The sequence below is a fragment of the Branchiostoma belcheri genome, unplaced genomic scaffold, assembly GCF_001625305.1.
Source record: "Branchiostoma belcheri isolate BF01 breed outbred unplaced genomic scaffold, Haploidv18h27 scaffold147, whole genome shotgun sequence".
NCBI lineage: Eukaryota > Metazoa > Chordata > Leptocardii > Amphioxiformes > Branchiostomatidae > Branchiostoma > Branchiostoma belcheri.
In genome coordinates this window covers 413,398-427,569 of record NW_017802902.1, presented here as the reverse complement: position 1 = coordinate 427,569, position 14,172 = coordinate 413,398, and the positions used below count along the sequence as shown (strand labels likewise).

Sequence of the window (14,172 nt, the reverse complement as noted above, 5' to 3'; positions counted from 1 at the left end):
CGCCAGACTCAATGCGTGCATGTGTGCGTGCGTGCGTGCGTGCGTGTGTAGGGGGGGGTAACAATGGCACAAATTTCGACCAGCGGGGTAATCAGACGTAATGGGAATTACTTTGGGATGCAATCAGGTAACCCTACTTGTCAGGCATGCGATTTTAGGTGGGTACACAGTCAGGCTGCGGGCAAGGTGGTTTTGAACAATCCGTAGCGCATCGGATTGCCTTGTATTTGACGCTTTTCCTGAAAGCAGAGCGCACATACCTTTATTATTTGAATCTTTTCCTGTTCTGTGGTTCCTTAACTCTATCCACAATTTCATATGAACATCTAAGTTCCGTAATCGACGCTTCTAATGTTTGCATGTGTTGTCCGTGAATTTTAAGTTTACACGATTTCATATAATTTGCAAGCGTGTGCTTGTCAGTCCTTGCTTTACAGACGTCTTACACAACACTGATAGTCAGGGAATAATCTTTAGTGTATGTATCATTGACTATGACAGCTTTTCAAAACGTTATTTGACTGTAAATCTTTGTAAAACGGAGAATGGTGAAAGGACGGCGTCAATCAACCCCCGCAGAAATGGCCTCGTCCGTTGCCATGGCCATGGGTACACTCGGAGTAATACATGAATGAGACCTTAAATCCTGGTCAGTCGCACAGGTCATGACACAGCCTGGTAACCCATGACCCCAAGGAGAACAAACCTGACTACCAACATATCACTAAGCCTTGTGCGCTATCTCTTCCAGGTCGTACTTACTACTACATGCTGTCTCCTAAGAGAAAGAAGGCGTCCACCATCTCCGTAACTACGGCATAATGGTCATCCACCTTTTACAGTATGTACTGATAATAGAGGATGTATGAGGTGCGTTTTACAACCATGCTGCGTTTTAGGTCACTGACCAGACCTAGCGAATGTGCGATATTTACCGGGGGAGGGCTGGTAGTGGAGGGGAGGGCACAAAAGATCGGGGTCGAGAGGAAGGCCATGGAAACTTGTTATGAATACGTTGTACAATGCTATGTTCCCGATGTTTCATTTGAAAATGTGCAAGGCTTCCTGGAAATGCGGGCGTATGTACTACACCGAATACTACTAGTATCTTTCGTCACCCCTACAATTCTAGTGGTATCAGCCTAACTCCCCATAATTCCGTTCGACACTGTCGAAGCTGTCAACTTGCTTTTAGAAGAGACTCGAAAACAAAAAGATTTTGCTGAAAAGCGAAGCAACGTTCGAGCAGTTAGCAATTTTACATGCACATTGTTTTGTACATCCAATGCAATGGATGTTGTAGAGGACACAATGTACCCGGAAGGATGTGGGTTTAGAGATCGTACAAAGAGCACTGCTGTAGAAAACGGGTGCGTTGTACGTGTAACCATGGTATAACATGTCGTTTTGATGGGAATTTTCCGATCAGGGGCAAAAAATGGTCCAATCTGTCATCTTTGACACCGCAAAAAATGGCGTGTAAAGATATAGAAAGAGCTTGGGAGTTTGCACGGATCTCGAGAACATCAGCGTAAGTTTGCGGCGGAGGCGTTTAAATCATCAATATATTTATTAAGCACCCGCCCGATGCGCGGGAGACGACCCAAGCTGGTGTTCTGGCATGGCAGGGCGGGGCGGTAAATACAGCTGCTCCTTGTTCTTTCTTATGAGCAACAAAATTTATTATCTCTTGATAGAAGAAAACATATTCAAAAATATCAATAAAGACAATCATTGATATTCTATGTGCAAAAAGCCACAGTTTGCTCGAAAAGGTGCTGGGACGGTGTTAAAGATATTTTATTTTTGCCGATTTCCGTCACCGTTATTCTGTATATATGTGTATGTCTCTGTGGATCTTCGGTCACAGTTTTGCCTAGACATGCCGCACAAATAACACAGTGCTTGTAAACTTGCCCCATTTCCGTGTTCACTGAGAAGTTCCATCCGTATCCAAGTTAATGCGCATATAAACGCAAGAATTCATCCAAAACGCCTCAGTGGTCGGTCGAGAGGACAAATATTCCCCATGTTAGCAGCTGTCTTGAATTCTCGCTAGATCTCACAAAATGCACACGGGAGAACGTGATTTCTCTATCGAAACTGGTAAAACTGAATGTTAAACTTCAAGTTTACATATATCGGCAGAGGCCTGATAGCAAAATAAATTAAACCCAGGACCGCATTTCACTATTTTATTTCTAGAAGCGAAATTAGTGTGGTATTGAAAGTATACATTTCAGTGTTATATTCACTGCATTAGTTGGAAAACTAATTATGAAAATCTATAATAAAAAAGACAAAAAAGAAGCGAATCCCTATCTAGCGATTCTAATATTTTTAAGGGCCAGAAACACAACATAGATTTGCCTGGGCCTAACGCCTAACTGATTTTGGACCCCTGGCGTCTTTCCTCGTACTGTAGCAGAAACTCTGGATTCCTTCTAAATTGTATGTATACGTATAAGAAAAGAACGCTTTATCAAGAAGGGAACAGATAAACACAAAATCGTCGCCTGTGTTTTTTTTTAAAACATCATACTTGTTGTGGTTGTGACGCGCCCTCATAGTATTAACCGTTGCCTAATGTCTGCACAGTAGGTCTGGCGTTGATGCTTGGGATTATTTTTGTTGTAATATATACTAGTAAAACTTCATGGGGGATTGTCACCTTTGGCTTCTGGTTTGTTTTTAGAACAAGTTAAAATCAATGCGCGCGCGGATGTCATCCATAAAATTAAGGCAGTGTGGCCTTACGTTACACACGCTCTTCTTATATAAACACCGTTTTTTTCTACAACATGATCACCCCTTTTCCTTTGCTATCGGTTACGCCTTATATGATGCCATAGTCTCATTAAATAAATAAGAAATAAGCATTTATGTTTGCTGAAGAAAACCGTAAGCTTACCCTGACCGGTCACGCAGGTGCCCAAAAGGACGAGGAGAAGAAGCCCCACGGGTAGCGACACACGCGGGTCCATCCTGTCTCCGGATGTCCGGTAGGTCCCCTGGGATAAAGATAGTAATAAGAAGTGGGAATCATTACCTGGAACACACGACAGTTTTACCAGTTTACCCATACAGCATGCAGCAACACGATCATATTGTGTGTATGTAACGAAATCAGTATATGCAATATGCACACTAACTCATTTGTGAAAGAAACGTTCAAACATAACACCTTGGATAATGAAACCTGGAAGACGCGGTGGTCCTTAGGTGACCTAGGTACAGGTACCGAAGCAAGGGTATAACCAATGCAGCTTTGCTGTTTGAAGGGTTATGATAATTGTATAGTTATGTGTATGAATCAGTGGGTGAGAAAGATCTGACTCGCTGTCTTTCAAACAGCCCTAAGGCATCCGAAGCCAAAGGTAGGTAGGCGCGCGCGCGTGTGTGTGTGTGTGCGTGCGTACACTACCTTGCCACTAAAACATCTGCTTCGAGATGAGCAGTTCCTGTGCGTTCCACCAGAGGCGCCCTTGTATCATTTCTGAGCATTAGAAATAAAGCATCACCTTCAGCCCGAGACATGGTATTAAGGTAGAAGAGCGATGACAAATGATATGGAGTTGCCTTTGCTGATAGTACATTATGCTGATTTACCACTAGTATTACCCACCTATTAATGAGCTGTAATACCGCGCCGATAGAATCGTGTATAGCTTGAATTCTTTCTCCTCGTGATATATTGCTGTAAACGTTTGGGTCCTCAAATGGATCGTTGAACATAAAAAGGTATTTACCGCTGAAAATTCCAGCTCCGACGGTGTTACACGCACACATCCCCGCTAGATTAAATTACAGGGGCAAGCTCCTTCTTTGTCAGTCTGAACCTGTCCACACAGCCCCAAGACCGTGACACGTTTGAATCAGCAAACATAAGAGTAAATGGAATTTCCTCCCTCACACAGGCACAGGTCTGTAGTATGTAAGTATATATAGAGAGATTCACCTAATCTACTTTACTAACATCAATCACACCGCAACCAATAAACTAAAGTATTAGCTATAGTTAGCTATAGATAGATTTATCCAACCAACATCTACCAGTGTAACAGACTGAAAAAAGAAACTACTCTTGACATCAAGTGGACATAACAGAGAATTCTCTTCCCGTATATTTGTTGTGATATTTTAATATCCTGGGACTTAATCTAGCCGTAACGATATCGACAGTTTCAGATGGACTTGGTAACGGCTGACGAGGGTACGGAGTCTTAGAATGTGACCTAAGAGGACCCCCGAAGGACCAACCTATATAAACAAGCAAGTACCTCACAGAAATAAATAAAAACGAAGACCATCAAAAAGGCTCGGGAATGAATGCAGCAAATGGCTTCACCACATCCACCCTACCAAAAATAGACCTGTCTTTAAAAAAAATCTAAAATGAAAATGCATGCCCCCTCTCGTTAAGAAAGAATTCTTCTAGTCACCCCACATTATAATATATGTCATGGTCCTAGTTGGAAGAATTATGTAAGTGTATGATTTTAGCGTATGATTTTAGCTCGTACGTTAAAACTGAACCAGGACAAACTTTGAAGAAGGCTTGGATGGATTGTTACAGTAATGATATTTGGCATCTGTGGAGGTCGTGGGAAGATGAACATCAATGACCTCCTGGTGGCTGTCCTTGGTACTGCAGTCGTTTGTACCGGAAAAGGCCAAATGCGACCTTGCCACTAGAAGATCGGCTTCGAGATGAGCAGTTCCTGTACGTTCCATCAGAGGCGCCCTTGTATCATTTCTGAGCATTAGAAATAAAACATCACCTTCAGCCCGAGACATGGTATTAAGGTAGAAGAGCGATGACCAATGATATGCAGTTGCCTTTGTTGATAGTACATTATGCTGATTTACCACTAGTATTACCCACCTATTAATGAGCTGTAATACCGCGCCGATAGAATCGTGTATAGCTTGAATTCTTTCTCCTCGTGATATATTGCTGTAAACGTTTGGGTCCTCAAATGGATCGTTGAACATAAAAAGGTATTTACCGCTGAAAATTCCAGCTCCGACGGTGTTACACTCACACATCCCCGCTAGATTAAATTGCAGGGTCAAGCTCCTTCTTTGTTAGTGTGAACCTGTCAACTCAGTCCAAAGACCGTGACACGTTTGAATCAGCAAACATAAGTGTAAATGGAATTTCCTCCCTCACACAGGCACAGGTCTGTAGTATGTAAGTATATACAGAGGGATTCACCTAATCTACTATTATAAATTACTAACATCAATCACACCCCAACCAATAAACTAAAGTATTAGCTAGCTATAGATAGATTTATCCAACCAACATCTACCATTGCAACAGATTGAAAAAAACTACTCCTGACATCAAGTGGACATACCAGAGAATTCTCCTAATGCATATTTGCTGTGATATTTTGTTATCCTAGGAGTAATCTAACCGAACGATATCGACAGTTTCAGATGAACTTGGTAACGGCTGACGAGGGTACGGAGTCTTAGAATGTGACCTAAAAGAACCAACCAAGGACTAACCTATATAAACAAGCAAGTACCTTACAGAAAAAATAAAAACGAAGACCACTAGAAAGGCTCGGGAGAAATGCAGCAAATGGCTTCACCACATCCCCCCTGCCAAAAATAGACCTGTCTGCAAAAAATCTTTAAAAATTCATCCTCTCTTTAAGAATGAATTCTTATAGTGACCCCACATTATAATACATGTTATGGTCCTAGTTTGAAGAATTATGTAAGTGTATGAGTTCACTTGTACGTTAAAACTGGACCAGGCCAAACTTTAAAGAAGGCTTGGACGGATTGTTAAAATAATGATATTTTTGCATATATGGAGGTCGTGGAAAGATGACCTCCTGGTGGCTGTCTTTTGCCCCGGAAATGGCCACATGTAGGATTTTTATGTGGCAGATAGCTTTTCATGTTGAGACATAGTGGTATGCGTACCCCTACACCTAGCAGCTTTTTGCGGAACTGCATGGGTGTTTTTAAAGAGGACCATTTTAAAGAGGATAGGTCAAGAAATTCTGGAACAGCAGATTTTCTAAAATGATTTTCGGCACGCAGGTAACTTAGACAGATATCTGCACAATTAGATTAATTATTTAGAAGACTTTTGCGTGGTTAATTCACATAGTGACTGAATAGACGTAAAATATTTATATTAAATCAATGCCATAGGGTACATTAACAGATACCAATTAAGCAAATAGGGCCTTTTGCATTAATAATTCATTAGTGTTGGTATAGTGAACATCACTGCCAAAAGATCATGTTAATGTAAATGTCATTTGCATAATTATTGACGAAATGATAAGCTGGAATTCTGCCGAAGGATTTGAATTTTACAAATGCAATAAATGTCATATGTGTAGAGAAGAGCAACGGAATTTACAAAAGTTCAAAATATTTCGCGGCCAGGTGACGCAGAGGTATGGATCAGTTCCACGAATTGGAGGATGTGACTTGCTAGGGACCGTCTCAGAAGCTCAGTGTGCATCCAACTAGAGTTCATTTGCCTGCGCAGGGGGGAAATTGAACCCGTACCGTACACTACTGGTGGGCTCAATCCCCTGGCCAGTCAGTCCCTATCTTTGCCAAATTCTACCACCCTAACCCCCTTAAAAAGGGCTTGATGGAAGCTGTGCAACATGCATCGCCTGAAAGTAAAATGATACCCCAAAATGATATCCCGACGTTATATCAACGTTGAATAAGCTTCATGGCAAAATCCATGTACTACCGTCTACATTTCAGTTCAATTTGACAGTTTCCATAATATAAAAGTTAATTATAGCTGATAAGTCTGTATCTGTAAAGCTTTATCGAGGAAGCAAAAATGGACATAAAAAGCACTGAAAGCCGACCTTGATATTTTGCAGAATCTTAGCCAACATTCGTGAAATTTCATGTAAAAACAAATTGGGCAGAACGTGTGGTCTGACTCGGGGACGCATTCAGTGAAGTTTTGAAAATCCGATAACTGACGTAGCTCTGTTTTTTTCTGTGCCAAGTGACTTTATCCCACAAACATGCCATAAGAAGTGCTGCACTGTCATGTTATATACAGGTCTGTACCACTATATATTTGCGCCCTCTTGTCCAACGTAAAACCATAATAGCCGTCTTTTTAAATGCAGAAGTATAGTCCAACTATTACACAGTTTTGCGTTTCCACTGAAGTTGGCAAAGATAGGGTCCCGGCGCTGCTAATGTCCGTCTCGTAAACCGTCGATGCCATTTTAAACGGTCGATGCCATTTCGCAGAACGGTTAATTTTAAGTGTATCAGCACGGGCCATCCACACCGTGATGTTTCGTGGCGTAGAGGTTAGGGTTTAGGGTTTTAGAGCTACACTTCTGGACCCCTGTTCGAATCCGGGCTTGTGCTTTTTTTTCACTACTATTTACAATTCTACATGGCCCTCCCTTATGTTTGCAATTAGAATATTGCTTTTTATAGTATATATTACTTTTAATTCGTTTTTGGACGCTCTGATATGGCATCGACCATTCAGCGAAATGGCATCAACCGTTTCAAATGGCATCGACCGTTTACGAGACGGAAAACCGCCCCGGCGCTTCGTCTGGCTAAGTGCTGACTTGAACTCCACCTGCAGCAAGCCCGACTGCGCACCAACTCGACCTGGGTCTGTCTCTATGAGACAGTAGTGTTCTAATGCAGAACAAGAACTAAATTGACTCACCCGTGTTACTTATCACCCGAGATGTTCAGTACGTCAGCTTGAGACTCTCTAGAAAAGGAGGAGAACAATACAGGTAGTCCGTGGACTCTCTTATCTGCGTACCTATTTCGCACACGGCTCAAACTCAAGTGGCTTGTCGATGGGCCAAAGTCCGCCAGTGTACGATACTAGGAACCGTCATGCCTAAAGATCACCAAGCAGTAAACAGTAAACAGTTCGGGGGTAAAGTTATGCCAGAATCATCACAAAAAGCCAACGTTCGTGGGAGCAGTATTCTGCACAGAGTCACGAATTCTCGGAAACGGCTAAGTGACGCAGAAAGGTCAGTAGCAAACAATGACAGTGTAATAATGCACAGGTTGTGGGGTTGAGCAACAGGTGGACCAGAACGGGATGTATGCATATTTAAAGTTAAGACTTTTGGTCCAACACAAAAAATTCTCTCACCTAGAGCTTTCGACCAGTCACTCTTGTCTTCCTCTGTCAGTAGACTGACCCAGTGAAGCTTGTCACGTGGCTTCTTTGAAGTGTGACGTCAACACTGGGTCAAAGGTATCTGGTAGACGATGTCGGCCCCCGTCGCGGTTCAATGTAGGGTGATGGGCCCTGATGTAAATGGCTTTTCATTTCATTTTATTTCCTTCACCCCTATCAAGAAATAGTCTTGTTTAGTGTCTAAAATCCTTACAGTGTCAAGTGATACAAAATGTCCGGGTGACTCTATGTGAATGTGTTGAGACACCTCTGAACTGGCAGAGCTAGGCCGTGTATGTTCTTGAAACCTGGCTTTTAGAGACCTCTCTGTTTCCCCAATGTAAGTTTCCTTATGAGTGTGAGGTGAGACAATTTTTTGTGTTGGACCAAAAGTTTTAACTTTAAACATGTAACTACCAACTATGAACTTTCATGATAAGGGATGTAACTGCGCAGCATGTCGTGTCATCAGTGACAGCGAGGGTTCGTTCATCTGTATGTATTATTTATGACAGGCGGCCGGAGGCATGTCCCGTGCCAATTATCACTGGGCCGTGCGGAAATGCCAGGTAGTCAACAGTCGGAACACATAGTCTTCATTCAGAGTGATGGATAAACATCTGAGACAAGAACAGAAGAGTGTAAACTGTTTCATTAAAACAACTGAAAAATAATCAGCGTCGGCTATCTAGTTATTTTGTACAAGTAGAAGTGCTGCATGAATTATGTCATTGGTACATTGGGCTGGTGAGCAGAAAGTTTACCCAGGTTATCTTACTATTTGTATGCTATGTCGCCGTAGGGAAAATTTTTTGCAAGCTTTTGTTCCCGCGCTTTTCACCGTTATGCATGCCTAGGGCCTTACAAAGTACTAAGGTAAACACAAGCTCACACGATATACTGTTTACGACACATCACAGATACAGTACTATAACAAGAATTGGTGATCGCCTGGTGGCCCTTACAATTATGCTGCGGTAGACGTATGTGACGGGTGTCACATACGTCTACTAGTTTTAAGTAGATCGATCACAGTAAAAACATCAGATTTAAAGTCTGAAGGCATCCGGCATTTTCGGCACCGATGACGGGCATTTCGGTGTATATTAGACCATGCTGATTTGATTTTTTAATGACGAAAAATCATGTGCACACTGATGTCATTAATATAACTCAACATGTATCAGAGCTGACCAGGTCAGAGTTTTCTCAATGATTCACTCTTTCAATACTAAGCCACCCCGGTCCCCCTTGAAAACACGAAGCATAACCCTATACATCTGCTTGAATATTACCCATGCTTCCCCTCATCATCCGCCTGGCTTCCCGCCATAATAAGACCTATAACCCAGACGATCCCACTCTGGGATATACTAGCAAATATGCCGATATGGCATCAAAGTAAAATCTGTTACGTGACATTTAAACACTACAAGTAGATGCATGATAAGACTAAACAATCGGTATATAGATCACAAAATGTATTCTTCGCTTCGAAAATGACCACAATTTTGAATTCCAAGTGACGTTATAATTGTTGTCGTCCTTTAGCTAGTGGTATGACCCACTAAACATGGGGCCAGGGTGTAAACTGTGTACCTGCTCAAGGCAATCAAAATACTATAACAAAAGACGCCTCGTAAATAGTAGTCATTATTTCGGAAGGTCCAGCCGTCGTCAGGGACTCTAGAACACCACTTTCTCGAGTTTTCTGATCGCCTTGAGAAGGAATCGCGAGCGACCCACATGGCTGAACTGGAGGCGCTTGTGGTGGCAGAACACAGTTTCCGCCGCCCTATGGGGATTTCTACAGTTAAGGTAGCAGTACACAGTTTCCGGCCTATTCGCATTTCTATAGTTAAGAACCCAGATGTGACCTACTTCGACGCGGTGAAAAATATAGTAGAGTGCAAAAGTAACTTACAGGAGTTGAATATGTTTGAGTTCAAGGTATAATGTACAAAATATGTGAAAAAGGGGCTAGAGTTTGTCGGCTCGTTCACTCGTGACGCAACCTTTAAAAAGCGCTATGCGGAAGGTCACGGAATTACAGCAAACCCACGGCACTAGGCAGTGACAGTATCAAGGCGCGAATCTACGCTAACCGAACGAACATGAAAATTCAACTTTTACAGTCTCAAACCTGACGTATTCCACTACCATTCACCACAGTATCCGCCTCGCTGGCGTACACACAAGAATCTCTGCCCCTTTCTCTAGTATTGTGCAGCGCTACTTTCTGCCGGACTACTTTTGACTACGGGGTTCGCCCATATATACTGCGTACTGCGTACCCCCAAGGTGACTCATGTCGACACAGTAAAAGTTATAGTAAGGTGTACTAGAGGAACACGACCAACTAATATGTTGAAATTTAGGGTATAACCTGTAAAATAACTGAAAACAAAAAAATATGTTATCGTTTTTTTAACATTATGACGCCCTCTTTTATTTGGTCTTCTACCGAGGTCAACGGAACTGCAGCTAACTCACCCTGGTGCAAGAGACCCAATGACGTCGCCGCAGCCTCCTGTTGGAATTGAGAGTCATTTAAAACGTCAATATGGATTTGGGTCAAATATCACACCTATGTGTGCAGGACTGGTAGAAACCAATGTATCACCTTTTGCAAAACTGAAATTACTATACTTGTCCTTTAAAATGGTACGGACCATCTCAGTTAAGTTTGGCAAACGCTGCGGGGCAGTACTAGACCTTGGGCGGCTAGAAAACGAAGCCAAAAGATACTCAAACACAATGGATGGGTGTATCGTAATGGTATATCTGTATAAAACGAACAACTTTCCAAAAGTGAATATACCATACAGCTACAACAGTTGATGTACGTCTTGTCTCCCCATTTCCTTGATCTGAACCTGGTCTTACACACGAGTTCAAATTTGTAAAAAGGGTGTATTCCAGAACAAGAGTTCCGAGATCTCATACCTCCATGAAATATGGCCTTGACATGTGAATGTTAATTTCTACTTCAATCATGCAAATGACCTCCACATTAACATAATAAATGCATCGTGATGTGAACTTACACATGTACCAAGTATTAAATTCCTATCATTAACCACTAAGGAGTTATATAATTTTCGCATTAATTATGCAAATTAGATCATGATTTGCATAATTAGTATCTGTCGATGTTCCATCTGCCTTAGATTGCATACATTACATGTATGAAAGTACTATAATGTAAAGCACTGTAATTATAGTATTTCCTCATTGATTATGCAAATAAAGTCCTTATTTCCATAATTTGCATTTAATTATGTACAACTCTCTCTCAGCTACCTACCTACAAAAATGATGAAAATATGTTGTTCCTATCTGGACTTATTGGCTTTTAAACATTTAGCCCGAAAGTCCCCTGTAGTTCCAGTACAAGCTGCTAGGAGAACCAAACCCACACCACTTATTCCTGACAAGACAATCTATCTGTCAATGCATGACTTACCAAGGTACCAGATATCATCACAATCCATAAAGGCGTTATGAAGTTATGCTGGCTACAAATGTGCGGAAACACAGACAGACAGACACACACAGACACAGACAGACGCGCCAAAAACGATACCTCCATTTTTCATGGAGGTAAAAATCGAACTGTTTTCATAGACCAACGAAACAAGAAATTTGGAGATTTGGAGACCAACAAGAATTTGGAGATTTCAGACATCCCGAAAGTATCTTAGGTCCCCCATCATGCGGTCCTTGGCTTTTTACATCTGGATATTTCTTGTCTCTATACTTTAGACCTGCTTACATTCTGCCTTCCTCCCGCTCTCATCCTGCCAGCATACTATCTGGTCAGACATACAAACAAACAGGTCAACCACCCAAAACAATACTTTCTAACCCGGAAGTAATAACACTCAGGCCATTGCCATCTACAGGTGAAACACAACTACAGACCTTTAAGTCAGTCGGAAGAAACACGCATGCACAGAACAGTCACATCCAGCTGGACCACTGCGCCTTTATCCACGTGACCGTGGTGGCAGAGAACGCAGCAGACCTGAAGACAGTCGTGTACTCGGACCCGGTCCTGGTGGACCTGACACCGCCAGTTATCTCTGACGTTAAGGTAATTCTACCACCTTATCCGAACCTAATGACCTGTAGTCTTAAGGCTAATCGATGTAATAACATGCTGACGCAGATGTCTTCACTATTTTTACATACTTGCATTTGTATCTTGTTTTCATATCAATGGAAAATGCCGAAACTCATTTTAGCTCCACTCAATTGTAACTCTACATGTATATTATGTTATGACTTTTATGATAGCCCGTATTGTTTAAGTAATAAGGATGTTAAGTTCTATTTTATACCTTTTGCTGTGTTCAAATTCTGTTGCCATGCATTGTACCATTTAAATTGTCGAGCAATAAAGTTTCTTTTTTCTTTATTGTAGGACGGAAGTCAACTAGAGGACTTGGACTACCAGAACACGTCTGTCATTTCCCTGTACTGGGATGTACGTGATAAAGAGAGCGGTGTGGACTTTTGTGACTGGACAATCGGTACGTATTTTCAAATTTTCAGGTCAGGGTACCTAACCTAGAGTATCCAAGCACAGGCTACTACGTATTCATAGTCATCGTCAGAAATCTACCTCGCACAGCTTAGGAGAAGCAAATGACAACTCCATCACTTGCATCTTTGTTGGTAAAATATTAACTGAAGATGGATGTACATTATTAACATGCTACGATATTAACATTAGGCTTCTGTGCAATACAAGAAGAAGAAACGGTTTGATAAACACATGGTGAGAGAATAGAGCTGGTTATCCGGCTTCTAATGTACCCTTCTATTGTTTGACGTCACAGGACTGTCGCCAGGGTCCGGGGAACTCCAGCCTTTTGTACGCCTGCCGTCTGTTCATGTGCCACACGCCGTGTCTGACCTAAAATACAGTTGACAAAGTATCACTAAAAGAAATAGATTTTATACCTTTTGTGTGGCCATGGCAACGGGTTCCTGACAGGCATTCTAACATTAATAACTGTATAAATTTTCACCCATGGACAATATTCCTGTGTGTTTGTTTCGTTTTAAATAACGTAATGCTGCATAAGGCCATGTTGATTTGATTATATGGATGACATCCTCCGGGAACCCCAAAACTGATGCGAGCGTGCGAATAAAAAAAAAGTTTGGCCAAAAAAAAAGTTCCCTAAGTATAAAATCTATGTAGTCAGGAAGGACGAAAAAATGACCAAATACACAGAGTTTGGTATACTGCACAATAAATTCGTCATTTTTGTTCTTTTAGAACCTATTCTTTGACGTTGGAATTTGACAACATTAGGGACTGTACGAAATTTAGGGGGGGGGGCAAGGAAAAAAAGTAGGAGCTTGGGGGAGGGCAAAGAAATATTGGCTTGGGGGAAGGGCCAAGGAATTTTTTTTTCAGAATTCGTACTACCTGTCCAACACTTTCAAAGCTATAAACCTTTTGACAAATTATTTTTGGCCCGGACGCACAAAAGTGTATCCGAAAGTGCCCCAAAAAACTTATATATTCCGAACCTCCGCCGGACGCTACGTGTCGACTCGGCACCATACTAGTGACAAAATCACAGCCATTTCCGATAACTTTGCCTCACAAAATGCAGGTAATATTACGCTTTCGAGGGAACAAAAATTCCGGGGGGAGCATGCCCCTGGACCAGCGTTCCCGCCAGGCATGCGTCTTTGGACGCATTATTCTTTACCGAGGACACATTTAAATGGGTCCGCGGGCATCCAACAAACTCTGGCCCACCGATGTACCCTAAAGTACATATGTCAAAATCTCTATCCTTCTCTCAGATTTTGCCTCTCAAAATGCGGAAAATAGCGTTCTCGAGAGCTAAAAATTAAAAATATCTTGGGGACCCCCCTAGATTGTTACGTCCGCGGCGCTCCCGTCGCCTTCGGAGCCCCCTCCCCCCAGCTCCGATGTCGCGTTCTGAACAAAATCTATAACTTGGGGACCT

General features: G+C 42.0%; 1 protein-coding gene and 1 long non-coding RNA gene across 2 annotated transcripts in view; both read left to right on the top strand.

The window, feature by feature from the left end:
* Positions 1 to 822, top strand: part of LOC109465074 — a 6,248-nt gene extending 5,426 nt beyond the window's left edge. The window contains exon 6 of the mRNA XM_019762215.1: positions 752 to 822. Coding sequence (XP_019617774.1) covers positions 752 to 822 — 71 coding nt within the window. The remainder of the gene's footprint in view (positions 1 to 751) is intronic.
* An 11,265-nt stretch (positions 823 to 12,087) lies between these two features.
* Positions 12,088 to 13,432, top strand: LOC109465091. Its single transcript, XR_002139936.1, has 3 exons — positions 12,088 to 12,272; positions 12,603 to 12,711; positions 13,021 to 13,432. It is a non-coding gene; the product is annotated as an uncharacterized LOC109465091 (long non-coding RNA).
* The last annotated feature ends 740 nt before the right edge of the window (positions 13,433 to 14,172 follow it).